Source organism: Gouania willdenowi, unplaced genomic scaffold, assembly GCF_900634775.1.
Source record: "Gouania willdenowi unplaced genomic scaffold, fGouWil2.1 scaffold_438_arrow_ctg1, whole genome shotgun sequence".
Classification (NCBI taxonomy): domain Eukaryota; kingdom Metazoa; phylum Chordata; class Actinopteri; order Blenniiformes; family Gobiesocidae; genus Gouania; species Gouania willdenowi.
In genome coordinates, this window is record NW_021145199.1 from 4,415 (window position 1) to 25,017 (window position 20,603).

General features: G+C 36.1%; 1 protein-coding gene across 1 annotated transcript; it reads left to right on the top strand.

The window, feature by feature from the left end:
- The first annotated feature begins 296 nt into the window (after window positions 1-296).
- Window positions 297-18,941, top strand: LOC114460469 (uncharacterized). Its single transcript, XM_028442366.1, has 7 exons — window positions 297-369; window positions 3,843-4,148; window positions 4,303-4,584; window positions 4,655-4,777; window positions 7,992-8,017; window positions 10,337-10,414; window positions 18,649-18,941. The coding sequence occupies exons 1-7, from the start codon at window positions 324-326 to the stop codon at window positions 18,703-18,705; spliced, it is 918 nt and encodes a 305-aa protein (XP_028298167.1). The 5' UTR covers window positions 297-323; the 3' UTR covers window positions 18,706-18,941.
- The last annotated feature ends 1,662 nt before the right edge of the window (window positions 18,942-20,603 follow it).

The window sequence follows — 20,603 nt, forward strand, 5'->3', positions numbered from 1 at the left end:
TGTAGACTGTTGGAATAATGTGACTGTTCATTATTGTCAGTGTCTCTGCTGTGATGTTCTGTGTTCGCTATAGTCGACTTTGTAATTTCCTTTTTTGGTGATAAAGTTGAACTGTTTCATCCTGTTTGGCCTTGTGTGTGTAGCACATTATTTAAAGGAGACGTTAGTTTAGAATCACTGTATAATGTGTTTTTTTATTTTTTATACCCATTTAAACTCCTCTTCCTCTTTTTATGACATCACTGATATAAGATGATATTTTTGCTCAGTGCACTCACAGATCAGAGTGTGAGGAAACATTAGAAACATTGATCTACAGCAGAATGCTTCTCCTGCAGCTCACTCTGCTCTTTGTGCTCGTGCTTGGAGGTAAACTTCTTCTTCTGTTGATGTTGTTTTATCATTTAACAGAGTAGATGCTTTGGATTTCATTTGTTTTAATGAATTAGTGATAAAAAAAAAAACTAGACCTGTGTTAAAAACATATGGATGGTTAGAGAATATTGACAAAATACCATTTCATATCAAGTTTAAAGGCAAATTGTTATATTTATTTTAAAACAGAGCTCATTTTGAAAAAAAAAAACTTAGTTTAAAGGGGACATATCATGCTAAATCCACTTTTTTAGCCCTTAAATGCATTTTGATGTATATTTAGATTGTTTAGAAGCACAGAAAAGTTCAAATTAGTCTCTTCAGGTGCTCCGTTGATATCTTTATATTCTGTTTTGGTCATATTTTTCAATCTGTTTCGATTTTTCGATTCTCTATTACGTTTTTTGAACAATAACATCAGCGGAACTGCCAAATTAGGACATCGACTCCAGGCCCAACACTTCGAGCAATCCGCCATTTTTATTTCTCGCTTTTATTTTGTAGTCCAAGCTCCAGGATGCAGAAGTTACGAGAGGATAAGTCAAAATGTTGGGTTGTTGGATGTAGTAACCCACACGCTTCATTACAACGTCTCCCAGCATCAGAACCTTTTCAAAGTGTCTGGTTGAGTTTTATTTTTTATAGAAATGTACCCACATCTGTGGGTAAGGTCATTTTTGTGTGCGCGCAGCACTTCAAGGATGACTGCTTCTGCAACCTCCACCAGTATAAAGAAGGATTTACAGAAAGACTTTGTCTGATTGAGGGTTCAATTCCTTCTATCTTTGGAGACGACGAACAGAGCACTTCGGTAAGCTGTAAATAACGCTAAAAAGTGTGATGATAAGACGTCCCTGTCATTGTTTTGTTAGCATTAGCAGTTGCACCGTCTTCATATGTTAGCGCTGTGTGCTCGTTTTAGATCCTTGATGATATGGCCTACGTGATTTAATTTAAGTCTAAAGTTTTCATTAGTCATTTCATTTTGCCGTTTTTGTCTCCGAAAAGACTGTATTAAAATGCATTTCGTGACGTTAGCTTGGCGCTAGCGTTAGCTCGGTGCTTGTGTTAGCTCACTTGTTAGGGTTCTGCAGGTTCATCATCTTCATTTACATCTCGCTCCGCTGGGTCAGACTCTGGCTCAAACATGTAAAGCTGGATGGACAAGTCTTCTGTTGTTGACATTGTGTAAATAACGTGTGAATAAACTTTTTCTGCGCCGCTACATAGCCATATCTCTTCTATCAAACTACAAAAATGGCCGAGCAGGGTGGAGTTGAACCTGGAGAGGGGGCGGGGTTTGCATTTAAAGAGACCGCACCAAAATGAGTCGCTCTGAGAAGCACATCAGAAAAGGGTAGAAAAGGGGTCTGGGGAGCTATAATAATGAGGAATTCAGACCCAAGCATTGCAGTTCCGCTTTATATAGACCACAACTGTATGATTTATATGTAAAAAGGAAGGATTTAAAACCATGATATGTCCCCTTTAAAGTTAGTTTTATTTCAGTCAGATAATAATGGACCCAAAAAGCTGAAATACATCAGTTTTAAGTTAGAAAATTGAATCTACTCAAGTTGTGATTACTTTGATCAAATGAGTTTATTTCTTTGAACAAACAGTAGAAAATGATTAGGAGAACACAATGAAGGAGTATGGACCTAATTTAGGGCCACAGAATGAAAATTATAAATTTATGTTCAGAAGGTTTTTTATTTGGAGCTTCCTCTTCTTCTTCTTTTAGTTTATGAAAAACTTTCAGTTTTTACATTTGTGGAAATCAAATGAAATAATGTATTTTAAAAACTTACAAAGATAAATCTGAAGGTATTGTGTGTAAGAGGAAATATGAGTTTAAAAATGATGAAAAAATGCTGGTCGCTGTAATCATAATTGAGTTGTAATTGTAAATGACTTTCTGAGGATAAATAATACTTGTAATTGAATTGTAATTGGAAAAACTGCTTATGGTTGACTTTCTTTGTGTCTCTATGTTGTTCTGCCTGAACACCAGTTGATAGTTGAACAGTGTGAGTTTAAAAAGCAGAGAAATGTGATGAAATCCGGTGCTGACGTTCTGGGCGTGCTCAGTGAGATCACCACAAAGAGGAACATCACAGATCTGAGGCTGAGGAAACATTTGAAAGAAATGTGATAGATCTGCACAGCTGTAATGCTCACCAAAAATGTCTTTCTCACCAGCAAAAGTAACGTTTCAGGCCTTAGCCCTTCATCAGACTTAGGAAACAGCTCTGACACACCTGCATATATACATGGGATGATTAGGTCACATGATCAGAGGGGGTCACATGATTCAATAAAAAACTATGAGACTTGTGAGATATATAGTATAGATGTTTTACATAATCGATCACATTTATAATTGCAGAGACTGTAAAACAGGTGTGAATTGGCACATCTAAAAAAGCTGTGAACCAGTGCAACCACAACATAGTGCAAAAATACCAGAATTACAAATATATTATGAATTATATAAATAGAATTATAAATACATTCATAAATATCAGAATTATAGATATATTATAAATAGATTATATGAATAGAATTATGAATACATTTAACAATACCAGAACCACAGATATACTTATAAATCCCAGAAATGCAAATGTATTTACACATATGTACATATACACATAACACATATAAATATTGATTTTTACAAAGTTTTTACAACAAATTAGAGAGTAGTGTGTTGTCATGGTTGTAAATGTTGTCAATTACAATTACAGTGGCCAGCAATTTTTCCAATTACAATTAAATTCCAATTATTTATTATCCTCAGAAAGTCAATTACAATTACGTTCTCAATGACTAAATTCTAATTACAAAGAATCAAAATGACTGAGTCTGAAATAAATAAGCTAATAAAAGTTAACCTTCCTCTTGTGTTAGCTTTCTGTTAGCATCTCTAATGATAACTGGTCCTAAATCAGCTGTAAAATACACTAAAAACAAATATCTATCATCTCATTTATTTCATATCTATTGGTTACCTTGTTAGGTTTTATAATCAATGAAAATATAGGTTTTAATATTTTTGATGTGGGCGTCTGAGACTTTTATGTGTCAGTTTACCTTTAGATTTATATATTTTTTAATGGTAAAATGTGGTAAAGCTTGATATGAAACATATTTTAATAATTGTTAACTACATATGTGTAGAACTGTACATAGAACTGTAACATGGTTCCCCAGTTTTGTGTTAAATTATAATTGATCAATTTTATAGATTTTTCATGGCAATTACAATTACAAAGTCAATTATCTAAACTCAATTACAATTTAATTACAATTACGACAGCAACAGATTTTTAAAATTACAATTACAATTATAATGATGCCATAAATATCATAAATTATCAATTATGCAATTACAATTATAATTGACCCCATCCCTGTTTTATTTTATAACTTTATAACGACTGCTCTGTGTTTCTTTGCTGCAGGCAGCAGTGACTACATCAACATCTATCACAGAGCTGGAGATGAGGTCATCATGTCCTGTAACAGTGTGAATTCATCTGAAACATCATGTTCTAGCATTAAATGGTTTTACTACAGAAACAGATCTACTACTGATACCATTGTTAGTGATGGACAGATTAATGAAGATTCACCTCAAGCTGATAAACTGAGTCTGGGCCGTAGATGTTCTTTGACCATCACAAACATCTCCTCTGAGGACGCAGGAGTTTACAGCTGTTACTATAGGAACACATATGACACAAATGTGTATCTGAACATTTTAACACGTGAGTAACATGACATTATTGCAGCTGTTCCTAATATTTGTAATTGAAAACTTACAGTAATTGTAACTGAAAAATGTAATTGACACCAACCCTGGTACTGACCACAAATATCACTGTTCATTTAATTATTTGCATACTTTCACATTTTCCTCAGTCTCAGCAAATCAAAGCACTGATCCAGTGGGAGGAGTCACACTGACGTGCACTCTGTGGGTGTACAGATACATCTATTGTGTAAAAGACAGCCTGAGATGGCTGGATGAGGAGAGAGATGAACTGAAGCAAGATGATGATGAAGTCTATTATAGTAGACAGAAGAACTGTGTTTCTGATCTGATAATAACACATCAGATTAACCACAACAGAAGATACACCTGCCAGTTTGTTATAAACAATGAAGTGAAGATTTCTGCTGACTACACACTTGTGTCTACAGGTAGGACGACCAATCAAATCTCACCTTTAACATGTAAACACTGTCTTTATATGTTCTTCATTGTTTTCAGCTCCAAACAAGATCATCTTCATCATCATCATCGTAGCCTCAGTCGGACTGTTGACCATACTGGTCATAGTTGGTCTGACTGTTTTCATCAAATCCAGGAGGAAAACTGGAGCAGCAGCAGAAGGTGTGTGTGTGTGTGTGTGTGTGTGCGTGTGTGTGTGTGTGCGTGTGCGTGTGCGTGTGTGTGTGTGTGTGTGTGTGTGTGTGCGTGCGTGCGTGCATGCGTGCGTGCGTGCGTGCGTGCGTGCGTGTTGGTGTGTGTGACATAAAGGTTCATTTATTTGCTGTTTTGTAGTTTTAGTTTCCCAGTGTTTTAAATGTGTGTTAAATACACAAAAGGTTTGACTTAATAAAACTTATTTATAGCATCTGATTTTTCACAGTCAGAGAATCATAGGAGCAGGGTTGGGGTCATTTACAATTGTAAATGTAATTACTTATTGTCATAATTGTAATTAAATTGTAATTGAGTTTAGATAAATTACTTTGCCATGAAAATTCTATAAAAAAATATCAAATACAATTATAATTTAACACAAAACTGGGGAACCATGTTACAGTTCTATGTACAGTTCTACACATATGTAGTTAACAATTAATAAAATATGTTTCATATCAAGCTTTACCACATTTTACCATTTAACAAAAATGTAAATCTAAGGATAAACTGACACATAAAAGTCTCAGACGCCCACACTAAAAATATTAAAACCTATATTTTCATTGATTATAAAACCTAACAAGGTAACCAATAGATATGAAATACATGAGATGATAGATATTTCAGATGCTAACAGAAAGCTAACACAAGAGGAAGGTTAACTTTTATTAGGTTATTTATTTCAGACTCAGTAATTGTGATTAAATGTAATTGAAATTTAGTCATTGAGAACGTAATTGTAATTGACTTTGACGATAAAAAATAATTGTAATTAAATGTAATTGGAAAAATTGCTGACCACTGTAGTTGTAATTTAATTGTAATTGAACATGGGTACTTGAAAATGTAATTGTAACTGAAAAATGTAATTGACCCCAACCCTGCATAGGAGAATGTCTATGCACTTTAAATATCAGGAATTATCTGAATTCTGCTCTAATGATCCACAATTTGCTTCAGATTTTGTCTCATAACAATTCGAGGCTTGATCTGAGGAATTTTTGCTATTCAGACAATAACACGATGGTCAGTGATGTCATTCATGAGGAACATTTGTTAGTATCAGGTTAATAAAGGTAGATTTATCAGACATTTAAGGTTTGGTCTTGTAGAACCATTCACCACCTGAAACAGATTCAATGAATTACAAAAAGGTTTGAGGTCATCTCAGACTGTTTGTAACAGATTTAGATTTAAGTCTCCCATAGAGAGAACTTTATTTGACTTCATTGATTCATCATTGATGGTAAAGCATCACTGGTATCAATAGGGGGTCTATAACACCCATTAACAGTCAAATGAAGTGTTTTGGATTCTTCAAGGTCAAAAGCTAAAAATTCTAATTTCTTACTCACTGATTTGGACAAGAGCAGATTTACATGAAACTTACTTTGTCCTACAGACCAGTGTTTCTCAAATGGGGGTACACGATGGAACTACAGGGGGTACTTGAGAGAGAGAGAGAGAGAGAGAGAGAGAGAGAGAGAGAGAGAAAGTGGAAAATGAACAAATAAAGTGTCAGTCTTGGTTCCACCCCAGGCGTGAGATGAATGGAAATGATTAAAACTATAGAAATAAATCTATTCAGGAGCCACTAAATCAGTGTTTTTCAACCTTGGGGTTGAGATTCTATGTGGGGTCACCTAATGTTTAAATGGGGTCACCTGAAATTTTCTTTAAAATCAAAATATCCACCCATCCATTTTCAAACCCACTTGCTCCTGTCTCACAGGGTCACGGGGGTCTGCTGGTGCCAATATCCGGCTTTCATTGGGCGCTGGGCGGGGGTACACCCTGGACAGGGCGTCAGTCCATCACAGGGCAACACAGACAAACAACCACTCACTCTCATTCACTCCTATGGGCAATTTTTAGAGTCAAGTCATGTTTTTGGATTGTGGGAGGAAGCCGGAGTACCCGGAGGAAACCCACACAGCACGGGGAGAACATGCAAACTCCACACAGAAAGAACTCAGGTGTCCACCCCAGGGCTTGAACCCAGAACCTTCTTGCTGTGAGGCGGACGTGCTAACCACTAAGACACAATCTTAAGCAACTGTATTTTTACACGTTTGCTTTGTGAAATATAAATCTAGTTAAGCTTAAATGCATTAAAAAAAAAAAAAGAATAATAACTGTACCTGAGCTTAAACATGGTAAAAAACTAATTCTAGAAAAAAATGTTTTTGGGGTCGCCAGAAATTCTTGATATCAAAATGTGGTCACGATCCAAAAAATGTTGGAAATCACTGTATTTAATACTGATTATTTCCACTTATTTACAAAATGAGATTCTTTAAAATGTGTTATCACTCATTCATTTCATCATTATGTTCTATAGTTGTTTTTAAATAGTTTTCTAAGCACAATGACGTAGTCGGACAAAGGAATTAAGAGAAAGGTGGAACTTGAGCCAAAGAAGTTTGAGAACCACTGCTTTAGACACTGTAACCATCAATACCAACATCCTTATCCAAAATAGATTTGTTTCACCATGACTCTGGTATTAGAATTGCATCAGGATCAGGTGAAAGTTCCCATATGTGAACCATGTCCATGTTGGCAAATAGACTGTGTACATTTAAATGAATGAAACCAAGATCTGCCCTTGATTTAAAATCAACAAGGCTTTACAACTTTTCAGTGCCAGGATTGGGTTGAACATTTCTAGAGATCAGAAGCAACAAAACAATTAGACATTTCTGTTTAAGCTCTTGATACCATTTAATAGAAGTTTCTCTATTTCTGAATGAGTCTACTTCAGTTTCAAACTAGTCTTTTAAAAAAAAGATGTTCATCAATTAAACAAAATCCTCTGTGAGTTAATCTATCTCCCAATGAGGACAGTTTTGAGTGAGGATTAAATTAGGAGATAATTTTCAATCCTCATGCAGGTGGATGAATGTCTAGCAATCATAGAAGAGACAGATGATGATGTCACATATACACAGAATTTAGTAAACTCTGAAATGTAAAATCAGTTAATTAAACCTTGTTAGTATTCATCTGTATTATGATTATATGTTCTATTATTGAACTGCTTCTTTTCATGTTTTAAAGATTTGAGCTGAGCTAGAAAAGTAACTTTCCACTTCCTGTTGCTGACGGTTGTGACAATAAAAACTCTTTGCATCGCTGAGTGGTTGAGATAATAATCTGTATTATTGGTTTGTTACAGACGCCCCAAAGCGAGCTCGTGTTCCTGTGAGTATATTTAAACACTCCCCACTTCTCACAAACTGTTGCAGCTATTTTTTACATCACCATGCAGATAAACTTAGTGTGTTTCCCTTTTAGATGAATCAGAAATTATCAAACATGCTTCACGATCAGCTGTTTATTCACTTTTTAACCAGCTGTTTGATTTGTTGAAAGCTTTAACATTAGTTTCTCTTCAGATTTGTGTGGAAAGCCTGCATTAATCTGCCTGTTCCTTTGTCTCTTTACTGCACTCAGAGGTTCACCAACCGATACAGCAAACCTCACTAATGGTTGGGACTCATTGATTCGGCCTGAAAATTGTGCGTTTCGGCTCTAGCAATTCAGACTCAACCCAAGAACCAAGCACACATTCAGACTCGGGGGAACCAGATCTTTCCATTGATACCATGGTTGGCCCAATCCCAGCACTTTTAAAATCGTATTTCACATATAAATACTACATTTATCCATGGTTGTAACACATACAAATAAAGCACAATTATACGTGAATTAGCGGGATCTCCTGACTCCTTACTGCAACAGATGTGCAGCAAAACCGGAGACGGTGGGGATTGCTGGACTACAGATTACGCTGAAGTTACACAGCGGAGCAGTTTCGGAACAGCGACGCATCCAGTGGAAATCCAGGGTTATAATTGTATGCAAAATGAGTGGTTGTAAAAGAAGCTGATGATGATTCTATCTAAGGTATTGGATAATTGGATTAGAATAATGTCGGGCTCTAACGGGTTCGGGCTTAAAGAGGGATCGCCTTTATTCGGGTTCTACTCTTGTGTTCGTAAGAAGTTTCGGTAACACTTGAAGTTTTATACATAAGGCTGACATTACGCTGTCATTAGCATGAATAAAGTGTCATAAAGGCTGTCATTAAGCTGTCATTAAGTGCCGTTTGCTACATTATGACACCTTTGGAGCTATGTTGGCATTTTTTGGGTTAGGTGGAGGGATCTAGAACTTTTTTTGTGGAGAGTATCAAAACTATACATTTTTGGAAAATCTATTGTATAAGCAATCAGAAAACAATGTTTTCATCTTCCCTGATACCTATTTGGCCTCCATCTTGGATTTTACATAATGGTTGCCTTAAAAAGGGTTTTTGTCAATATCTTGGCTTCTAAATAACCTAGAGCTTTTATTTTGACAGCTAAACTACCATTTTCAGGGCCAAGGAATCCAATGATATGAACATAAATAAGTTAGATCCAACCACAAAATTGTTACACTGAAATGTTTCGTTTTATTGAAGGTTTTACAAATTGATCAGACATGAACGTTCTATGAAGTTAGTGTCCATTAACCTTTTTAAAACCATCAAATGTAAGGAGATGTTGAATGAAAGTACAGACTATTATACCAGAAAAGTATTACAAGACAATTTACAACCCCCTGATACTATGAGGTCACCTATGAAACAAAAAATATTAAATATTCTACTTTTCGTCCGAACAGTTTTTAAGAGATTTTCCAACGGTGACTCTCCTCACCTGATAGAGATGCTCATCATCGTATTTCTGACAGAAGAAACATCTTTCTTTATCCAGTGGACTTGTATGGGACTTTGTAAATGTTGATGGACCTGATCTGTCCATTTTAGTGCTTCCTCTTTTCTGTCCACGATTCTTGGCCGTGTGGAGACCTGTAGCTAATGCATGTGCGTAACGGTCTCGAGCACATTAGATTTGGGCTTTGTTAGCTGCGTTTTCATGGCAACTATGACTGTCTGATGCGTAGGGAGTGTGTTTTTTGGACAGTTTTGCTGTCTTCTTTGGACCTCAACATAGATGCCATCATGCAAATTGTCCCTCTTTTCCATTATGTCCAGCACATGCTAGGTGCATTCATTCTTTTGTTTTGAAAATTATAGATTAGCTGTTAAAATAAAAGCTCCAGGTTATGTATTTATTTATTCTTTTATTTATTCAGTTTATTTCCGACATGGTTACATTCACTTTTTTTTTTTTCACATTTTTTTTTTTTTCTTTTTTGTACATGCCGAAAAAGGAGACGAGAGAAGCTTAAGATATTGATGAAAATGCAGCCATTTTGTAAAATCCAAGATGGTGGCTATTTAGGACTTGGGGCAAATGGAAACATTGCTTATACTATAAGGTTTCCAAAAATGTGAAGTTTTCATATTTAAAAATCTAAACATAGTAAACTTAACCTGAGATAAAGGTTCCTGAGACATGAATAAACACAGAAGTAATGCAAAGAGTTTGACAGGCCTGAGCTAAAGACATTTAAACTGCTGAGACAATAAATCCTGCTGAGGAAGTGATTCGTTCCTTTGTTTGACCTCAGGATGGGGAGGAGAGCAGTGTGACTTATGTCACCGTCAGCTACAGAAACCGAAACCAAGAGGCCTTGCCCAGCTCAGAGGTAAGTGACTCCCTACGTCAAACCATTGCTCCCACTTTAGCAGAGTCGCTAAAGCACAAGAAACCAAACTGGGTTTAAATTCACAACAACTAGACACGCACACATCATCATTCAGTGATGTGTAATCAGAGGTGGCAAAAGTACTAGTCGTCAATACTCAAGTAAAAGTTTAGATACTTGAATAAAAAACGACTCTGGTAAAAGTAAAAGTATTGAAGTTGCTCCCTTACTTGAGTAAAGGTAAAAAAGTACATGCTACTAAATGTACATAGGTAAAAAGTAAAACTAATGTCCCTTCAATAATAAGACAGGGTTTTTAAACCAGCAAATTCCATATCTTTTATCTGGAGAATTTAACACTCATAAGAAATACAATTTGTAAATAAAACACGTCAAGAGTAAATGTTCAATAAAACCCAGAGCAGCTTTGAGTTTAAAATTGTTAAAAACTTGTAGAAAACTGGTACATGGAAATTAATTAAATCTATTACTCTTTATGAACACCTGCAGAATTTACTACTCATAATAAATACAATTTGTAAATAAAATGTTTTAAGAAAAACAAAAGCAAATGTTCAATTAAACACAGAGTAGCTCTGAGTTTAATGTTTTTAAAAACTTGGAATTATTAACCATAAAACTAAGGGACCGATCAAACAGAAAAAAGCTCAAACTACCAAATTTTGCATTTTTTACGTCGTTCATCTTCGAAGGTCTTAAAAGTAACGAGCTCATTTTTTTTTTTTTTTTTAAATATAAGGAGTAGAAAGTACAGATATTTGTTTAAAAAAGTAAAAAGTCGGCAAAAAAAAAAAAAAATATATATATGTATATATATATATATATATATACCCAAGTATATACCCAATCAAGTAAAGTACAGATACCAGAAAAACTACTTAACTACAGTAATGAAGTATTTGTTACTTGTCACCTCATCAATACTACCTACCCAAGGAAGAACCAAGCCATGGTTATTAACATGGAAATATGGACTAACATATAGATTTAAAGGTGCAGTCCTCAACTTTCAGATCGCTCCCTCCCCCTCCCTCCCCGCTGCTCTCTTGCCCTGCCTCCAAACTTTCCAAAGTTCCTTCCTCAGAGGAGCTAACAAGCTAACGTTAGCTTGACAGCAACATCACAGTAATATAACATGCACTGTTAAAAGCATATTACTGCAGTGCTTCTTTCTCTCAATGTGCACACACCTCATTAGCAGCAACAACACAGTGTCACTAACAGCAGCTCACACAGAAGCTGCTGCACGCACACAAACAACACATGCACTACAGAGTTCTAGTGTAACAATTACAAATCAAACATAATGTAAATCAAGCAGCAGTAAATACCTTTCAAACAGAAAAGTCACCAATTCTATCTTCTACTCTTCCAGACCATACACTGTAAAAAAGACGTCGCTCCAGCCCCGGGAATGGGGCGGGGACTGTGAGCAACAGCTGTCAGACAGCCCATCAAAGAGTGGTTCTTTTTGCTCTGTCATGGTGCATTCTGGATATCAGCAGATTGGCTCAATGAGCCTGTTTGTTTTTCACACTAACTAATAGTTTCATGTAAGGCTGTCCTTACATAGTGACAGCTTTAGCAAATATGACAAAAAGTCACTTTTATAAGAGTTGCAGACTGCAATATAAAAAAATTTATTAAATTAAATTAAATACTCAACAATACACAAAGTAATCCCCACAAACACATGGTGACATGCTCCCAGTAGTTTGTTTCAAAAAACTTCATGTTTTATTCAATCATCCATATTATCCTAATTTAAATACCAGAGGTGAAAGTAATGGGTTACAAGTAAGGGTGTGCGATAGAGGGTTTTCACAGCGCATCATCAACCGCGTCATCAACCCGGAAGTCGCCATTTTGGAGATAAGCAGCCGGTTTACAAACAGCACACAAATGAGCAAATCCCAAATTTTGAGAGGAAATGGTGAACTATTGCTGTGTTTTTGGCTCTACTAATCAGTCAGAACGTGAAAAACGTGGAGTTTTATAGATTGCCAAAAGTTATAACAGATCAGGGCAGAACAATGTCCGCATTTTATAGCCAGTAGTTCTACATCAGGAGAGCAGTGACATGAGACTAGCTCACCGTTGTTACACCAGTTGTTATTTACAAACACCGCCGCCCTCATCTCCCCGTCTTGCATTTAAATCCATCTTCAGGTGATACAGTTTGTTCTCCAGGGAGCGGACATTAGAACACAGGATGGAAGGAAGCGGCGTTCTCTGAGGATTAGCTTTTAGCTTGGTTGCTAGCCCCGCTCCTGCTTCCGATCACGCCGCTAACGTGTCTTCCGCTGGCGGACACCGCTGGTACGAGGCTCCACTGCTTCACAGGCTGCTGGATGTAGCCGGCGTAGCAATCTGAGGATCGAGGTCCAGAGTAGTCGCATCTAACGAACGATAACTGTTTGATTTGTCTGAATCTAAGATTGCCTGGTGGTCATATACTATTTTAGTGTAACTATGCTACAGGTTCACTGTGAAATTATTAGAACTGACTGATTTATCTGCCGATATATATCGGTTGCTAACGTGAGCCTCTGCAGCCGCAACCGACCTCCAAACTTCTCTAAGATTCTATAAGAGCTGTGTATGAGCTTGATGAAAACCAGATAGTTGATATCAGGATAAATAATAGTCCAGATTTTTGCCTCGTAGATCGTGGTTTAGCTTTGCTAGCCACGAGCGCTTCATTTATTCTGATAACTTGTGAGATTGTTCTCCGTGATTTGTGAGGATTTTTGGCAATCTATAAAATTCCAAAAGTGTCTCACTGTTTGACTGATTAGTACAGCCAAAAACACGGCAATTGTTCACCATTTTGTCTCGAAATTCGGGATTTTTTTGCCTGCGTGCTGTTTGTAGACCTGCTGCTTTATCTCCAAAATGGCAACTTCCAGGTTGATGACGCGCTGTGAAAACCCTCTATTAGATCGTTAAGGATTACAACATGACGACGATCTCCCAAATCACAGAGATTGTAGAACCGCCTGTAGTTCACATTTTAACCCTCGCAGTGCCGTGTCTGTGTCATATGTCTGTGGTTCATACACAGAACATCCAAAGGTTTTTTTTCTCTGCCAAATCAAACCATTTGCTAGTCAGCATGTCAGCATTATTTACAGACACAGAAATACTTATTAAGTGCTTAAACCAGGCAGAAATACGCTCCGCTCCCCCTCCCCCTAGTACACGGACACACAGTCAGCTGTGTTAGCGACTGTCAGAGGTCTGTCAGTCTGTCTGTCTGTAAAACTCTATCAGTTCTGAGTGTTGAAGAACTAAGAGATGTTTGAGGAAACACTGCATGTGTTTCTCTTCTGTAACTAACTCTCTGTCTCTCCTCAGCAGAGATCTGCTGCTGCTGTTTCCACATTCTTAAAGAGACAGTGTCCTGAATGTGATTTACTTTAAAAACTACTTTCAACAACTCAGAGCTGCCCTGAAAAAAGCAACAATATAGAATTTAATCATATTTCAGCGTTAATGAAGGAAAAAGTCAAAAGTGACACTAAATGTTGTTTTTGTGCTGCTAGTGATTAATAAAAGGGTCTTTGTGGCATTTTTCTCAACTAACTTTGACCCATTATTGTTTTTCTTGTAAAACTATTGAAAAAAATAAATAAATGTAATATCAGCTATTGCCACTTTGAGGAAAAATACAGAAATATGAATATTGGTCCATATCACCCAGGCCTAATGTAACCAAAGCAGTAACATTTTATCTTGTAAAGGATATGAATGTCTAAACTGTGTGAAATGAGGCGTTCAAACACTGATTAAAGTAGGATTTTATTAATATGAGTGTGTTACCTAAAAAACTAATAGAAATCACTAGATTGATCTGATGCCTTGTTATTAGAGTTTAGATCAGGCCCAAAAAAAACCAGCCTGACCCGACCCGGGCTCACGGGCATAAAACCCGACATGACCCACACCCGACCTATTAACTTATATTGTAGGCCTGAGCCCGAAGCAAATCCAACGTAAATTATTATTTTATTGAAGGTATTGCAGCCAGTAGATTATTAGCGCGGTGCTTCACGTAGCGGTACTGTAATGATGTGACTCGATCCGTTATCACATTTTTACAGGCTTTAATGGAGGTTGTAGTAACGCCAAAAATAAACAAAAACACAAAGAAACGTCTTACACCGTCATACACTCACACTACCGTGGGAAGAGAATTGTTCACTAGTCTTTTCCCCGCTTACGCCCGCCCTTAGCCCAGCCTCCCAGCCAATCAAAACTCAGAACACATGTAAACAAAGACACACATTGGCAGAGAAAGCTGCACGTAACCATGATGCATTCTCTGCCATGGGAAATCTCAGCATCAGTTAACCACTGAACACACACAAGTGGAACATAACCAGAACATAGAACCCAGTTCGTAACAGTATTGCAGACCAGAGCGGGCGGCCCGTACGTGGAGCACAGACCTGACTGAAACACATAATCCTATTTGTTCCCTGCGCTCCAGCAGCAAGTGAGGAATGAGCAAAATCAGCAATATTCAGTAAATGTGAACGCTGAACAACTAAACGCAACACAACGGTGTCAATATCTCGTCCCACTACGAGCAGAAATCACTTTAGAAATGATACCACAACAATATAGAAGTGTTATAGAGGTCTTCACATCGTACTTCTCTGCAGGAGCCGTTCCATGGCTAGACATATTGCACCAGCACACCCAAAACGACTATTTTAAGAGCCAACCACATACTTCTATAGAGCAAACTTCCTATTGTATTAACATGTGTATAATAAATATGGAAGAATGGGGAGAGAAACGTGTGTCAGCTTCATTTTTAACCAGAAAGAAATAATCCAAGAAACCTCACCTCTGAAATTAATTTAAGGCATTAAAAGTCTCACAGAGAATCAATATGAGGAAACTATATATTCTTGTATGAACAAAATATATAACCTTGATGTGGTGTACACATAGCTGTTAAGATGCATTGATAGAAATTAAAAAGAAAGCAAAAGTACACTTTAAAATGTGTTTTTAATCAACAATTCTGAAAGAACACCATGTACATTAACATAATACCTCAATTTTAAACAAACTATTTACTTCAATATTATAATACTTACATAATAAACAAACTAGTATAAACAACTATTCACAATGTGGTTCCTGCCATGCAAAGAGTCCCGCCCACCCCAGCCCATCCAGCCCACTCCAAAACCTAATTAAAATATTCCAGATTTAGTGTTACCGGATGATAATCAAGAAGTTTAAAACTTTGAAATTTAACGTTCCCTAAATTCTGGTGGCACTTTTTGCAGGATAGGAAGCAGGTCTCTGAAAAACATCTCATCCTCAGTCAGAGCTGGTGGTGAGGAGGTCTCCTGAAGGTCTGTAGGATAAGCTGCTCCACCTCTCTTGGAGAGCCTTGGCTGGGCCTCTTCTTTGCTCTTTTTCCTTAAAAATAAACAAACATTATATATATATATATATATATAAAATAGCTTATCAAGTCACTGTTACTTAAATAAGATCATAGATATATTTTAATTAAACATTAAATGAGGTAATGATCAACATTGTCATCACTGACATACCAAACATTTATAGATACATTTTATTTATAACAGAATGCAAAACAACTTCTGTCATGTTCATATCAGATGGTTTGGCTGCACTGGTTTCTGCAGGAGATGCTGCTGTAGCACCATCACCATCATCAGCATCTTCTCCTGCTCCCTGAGCACTATCTGTTCCCCCTCCCTGTCCTTCTCCATCACCCATCTGATTGTTTACCTCTGAGTGACAGCAAACACAATATATGAAACACATTACTATACATTTTAAATCACTATACTAGATTTAGATCCCCCACTAGAAGAAGCCCTGTGATGCATAAAGGCCTGAATATTAACCTGGTATATATTTCTATATGTCTGCACTGATAAACAAACCTCCAGTCTCTGATGGTTGACCATACTCTGTGGTCCTGTCTTCCTCAACCCTCTACCCCATGTTGCTGCTTGTCTCTCGTGGTGAAACAAAGGGGTCTATGAAGGTCATGACCACAGGGTATTTCCACAGTTTGGATGTTCCTGCAGCTGACCCACTACGGTTCTCCTGACTTTTTTTTCCTCTCATAACCCATAAGTGAAAATAGCTGGTGTTAGCGGCTAATGCTATCATTAGCTAATGCTATCCTCACTCACTGCCGACTTTCAAAGATGAAAACTACAGAGAGAACATTTACCTGCTGCTCCACCTCCTCGCTGATTCTCCTCCACACCAAATCCTTCCTTGTCCTGGTCCCGGTTAAAATAACAGGCCGTGTCATACAGCTCCCGGTGGTCACACACCGCTACGATTAGCTTCTCCTCAATGGTTGAACGGGTGAAAATACTGGTTTCCGTGTTGCCTGCCTGACGTCATTGCCAACAAGGACTCTGACTGGCGTTCGCGCCTGCGCGTCACGCGAAACTGCCGCTGGAGTTCAATATTTTCAACTCAAGCGAACGGCGAATAACGCGAAAATCGGGAGCGCGCTTGCCGCAGCATTCGCGTTCAACGCGCGAAACAGTTCACGCCGCCCCACCGGCGAATAATTCGCCTCCCAGCGCGTCTAAACCATTGACTTTGCATGTAATCTGTTCGCTTGTGCCGCAGAAACCGCGTTTGGTGTGAACGTAGCATAATTGAGTTGTTTTCATGGGTACTTTCTAAATTTCTAAATCAGTAATTTTACTTGCACTTAAAAGTGTGTTTTAAAAGTAGTAACGTAATTTGTTACATTTCTACACCCAACCGTTACTGAGTAAATTATTATTTTTTTGTTTTAAAATGATCAAAGGACATTGTGAAACTACAAAAAATTAAATGACCAGACAACAATCAAATGCATCACATCATAGCTGACCAATCAGATTAAATGTAATGTACCGCACCAAAACAGCATTGAATTGAATTAATTAGTGTTGTTTTAGTTTATTTTTCAATTTACATTTTGACAAACCTTTTATTTTATACAGATGCCTTTGTGGAAAATAAATTAAGTTCCAATTATGTAAGATTTCATCTATTCTTTTTAAGTTTATACATGAGATTTATTACCAAAAATAAACATGGAGGGTGAAAGTAACTAGTAGTTTTTAATTTGAGTACTATTTAATTCAGCAACTTTTTACTTGTACTTGAGTATTTAATGTATGACTTAAGTGTAAGTTTAATCAAGTGCTTCTACTTGAGTAGGATATATCAGTATTCTTTACAGCGATGGTGACATGCTCCCAGTAGTTTGTGTCCAAAAACTTCAACTTTGGTTTTATTAAATTGTCCATATGATCCTCCTTTAAAGAGTAACTAAACCCCAAAACTACTTTTTTCTGCTGAATACATATATATTTGAGTATTAAGTCGTGCTGTTGATTGATCCAAGTCCAACTTTTAACATTTTAGTAAAAGTATTGGAATTGTGCGTATTTAGTTGTAAATTGTCAGAGTTACTGCCCTCTAAGGGTCGAATGCTGCTATTACAATTGAATTTTGCTTTTGGCTGAGACGGATTATTGTGACGATCGTGCGTCGCCAACTGTCACTGTTGGCCCCGCCCCTTCTATAAAAGATCTCCTGTGGTGATGTTTTTGACTCTGTGCTTCTATAAAGAACAGATTCTAGTCTAATCATAGGGTTCATCAAACTATGTGTGTATGTATAGACCAGAGGTGGAAAGAGTACAGAAAAAAGTGTGTTATATAAAGTCTATAAAACATTCTAGGTGGAATGTGAGGCTGCGGTGGGAGGGAGGACGAGGTTCTGTGGAGCCCCTGGCCTCACTCACCAGTAAACACCCGGGGACTGATGAAAAATATGGTTTTACTTGAAATTAAATATTGTAATTTACAGTATGTAACGGAAACAGGCGTGCTGAATTTATTTTACTCTGCAACAGAATCTATTTCCAATGTAGCGAAGTATTGTTGTGTGTGTGTGTGTGTGTGTGTGTGCGTGAGCGCTTATGCATTGTGTGTAGTAGTTGAGAAGACGGTGCTCTGTCATTGCCAGCTCTGACCGGCTTCCTGAGTGGGCGTGTCTTACTGCTCAAAGAGAAACGCCCGTAATCAAGACGTTTTTTTTTAAATTTTCCCCCTAGTGGCAGGTCAGCAGAAAGCAGGGGTTTAGTTACTCTTTAAATATACACAATCACCTCAAAACTCCACCATTGTCTCCTTTAGGTCAGAGAACCAGAGGAAGGTGAAGAAGAAGTGACTTATGCAACGGTCAAGAAGTGAAGAAGAACGTGTGAATGTGAAGGCAACACTTCACCTACTGTCAGTGCCAATACTGCTTTTCTAGAACGAGTACAACTACTTATGAAATAAACAGTTTGGATTGTTTTGTTCTTTAGTTTCCAGCAGACATGGGAAACCAGTGGCTCTTAGTGTTTTACATTAAACATCATTTTATTTTTGTTTTCTCTGGTACTAGAACATGTTTTAACTTCTTTTTACTTTATAATTATAAGCCATGATGCCAGTTATTCACAGTTGTATGCTTTGTCTTCTTTTCTTAAATATTCTCATATAATTCAATAAAAATACTTTAAAATACACTTTTCTGTGCAAAATATTGTCACATTATTTAGGGTTTGGCCTAAACTCTGACATTATGATTACTTTAACAGGTCATCAAGTAAAACCCTCTAGAAACAATGAATACAATACATCCCTGTTTATTTGAATGAGTTAGCTTAACCAGAAATTCAATAATAGTCTCCATTTTGTGATAAAAGTATTACATTTGGTTCTAATTTAGCCAAATTCTTTCCAAAAACATGTAATGTTGATTGAACCATCCAGAGTTTTTAACATGGCACCAGTTGCAACTGTTTTCTTTGTATTTTTCTAAGCAAAGATAAAATTATATAATAAAAAGTAAATTAATTAAATTTGATTAAAATGAGGCCCTAATTAAAGTTGCTCTGTGCTACATTTTATATGGGGAAAATTGGAGAACAGATTTAAAATTTACATTGTTTTATATAACTTTGAAATTAAGTTGTTTTTGTAATATAAATTTTGTTTGCAAGAATATAACTTTTAGCAATACATTTACCATAAACGTTATATTTAAGTTGAGCTTCAGATCAAGGATTTTGACCACTATATTATATAAACAAATGACACAACCTGATATGTGTGGGGTGCTGATTGTAAAGTTGCACAAAATAAACAAATAATTTTTTGCAACATTTTAAAAAAGGTATGTGAATTTTTTTCACGTTACTTTTAACCAGATTTACAGCAGAAATTTGTTACATTTACTTTTCTCGTAAAAATATAACGTCAATGTATAATCTAAATCTAAATTTTAAATACTAAATCTAAATGTTAAATCTGATCAAATGTTCGCATCAATGAGTTTTTATTTTGGTACTTCTGCACTTTTGCATATTAGCTACTGAAAATATTCAGATTTAACATTTTAATTTAGATTTAACATTTATTATTTAGATTTGCCATTTAGATTTAGATTTAACACAGTTTTAAATGTAACATTTAGATTTAACATTTACATTTAGATATAACATTTATATTTAGATTTAACATTTACATTTAGATTTAACACAGTTTTAAATGTAACATTTAGATTTAACATTGATGTTATATATTTATGATAAAAATAATTTCACAAATTTCACAAGTTTTTCTGTAAATCTGTCATTAAAAATTGACATACGTTTTTTTTAAACGTGGTTTGTTGCGAAAAGTTGCTGTTTTAGGTTTATCAAACCATGAATCAAGTTTTATTGTTAAATTAAAATCAACATTAAGGTTTTGTAAAGGTTTTTTTTTTTTTTTTTTTTTTAAATGTTTTTGTAAATCAGGTAAACACTGTCTGGGATCAACATGTATGTTTTGATACTAAGTCATAATTATAAGATAGTATCTCATAATTATGACTTAGTTCTCATAGTTGTGACTTAAGATTGTATTATTATTATTATTATTATTAGTTTTTTCCTGAATAGATTTTTTTTTTTTTTTAAATATAATTTTATTTTTCCTAGTTTTTTGTTTCATTTTACTGGCAGGAATGGGCTTCCATATATTACTAATGACATAGATAAGACAGTTTTTATAAAGGGAATCAAAACCATTGACATTATATACGTAGACGCCTCATGACG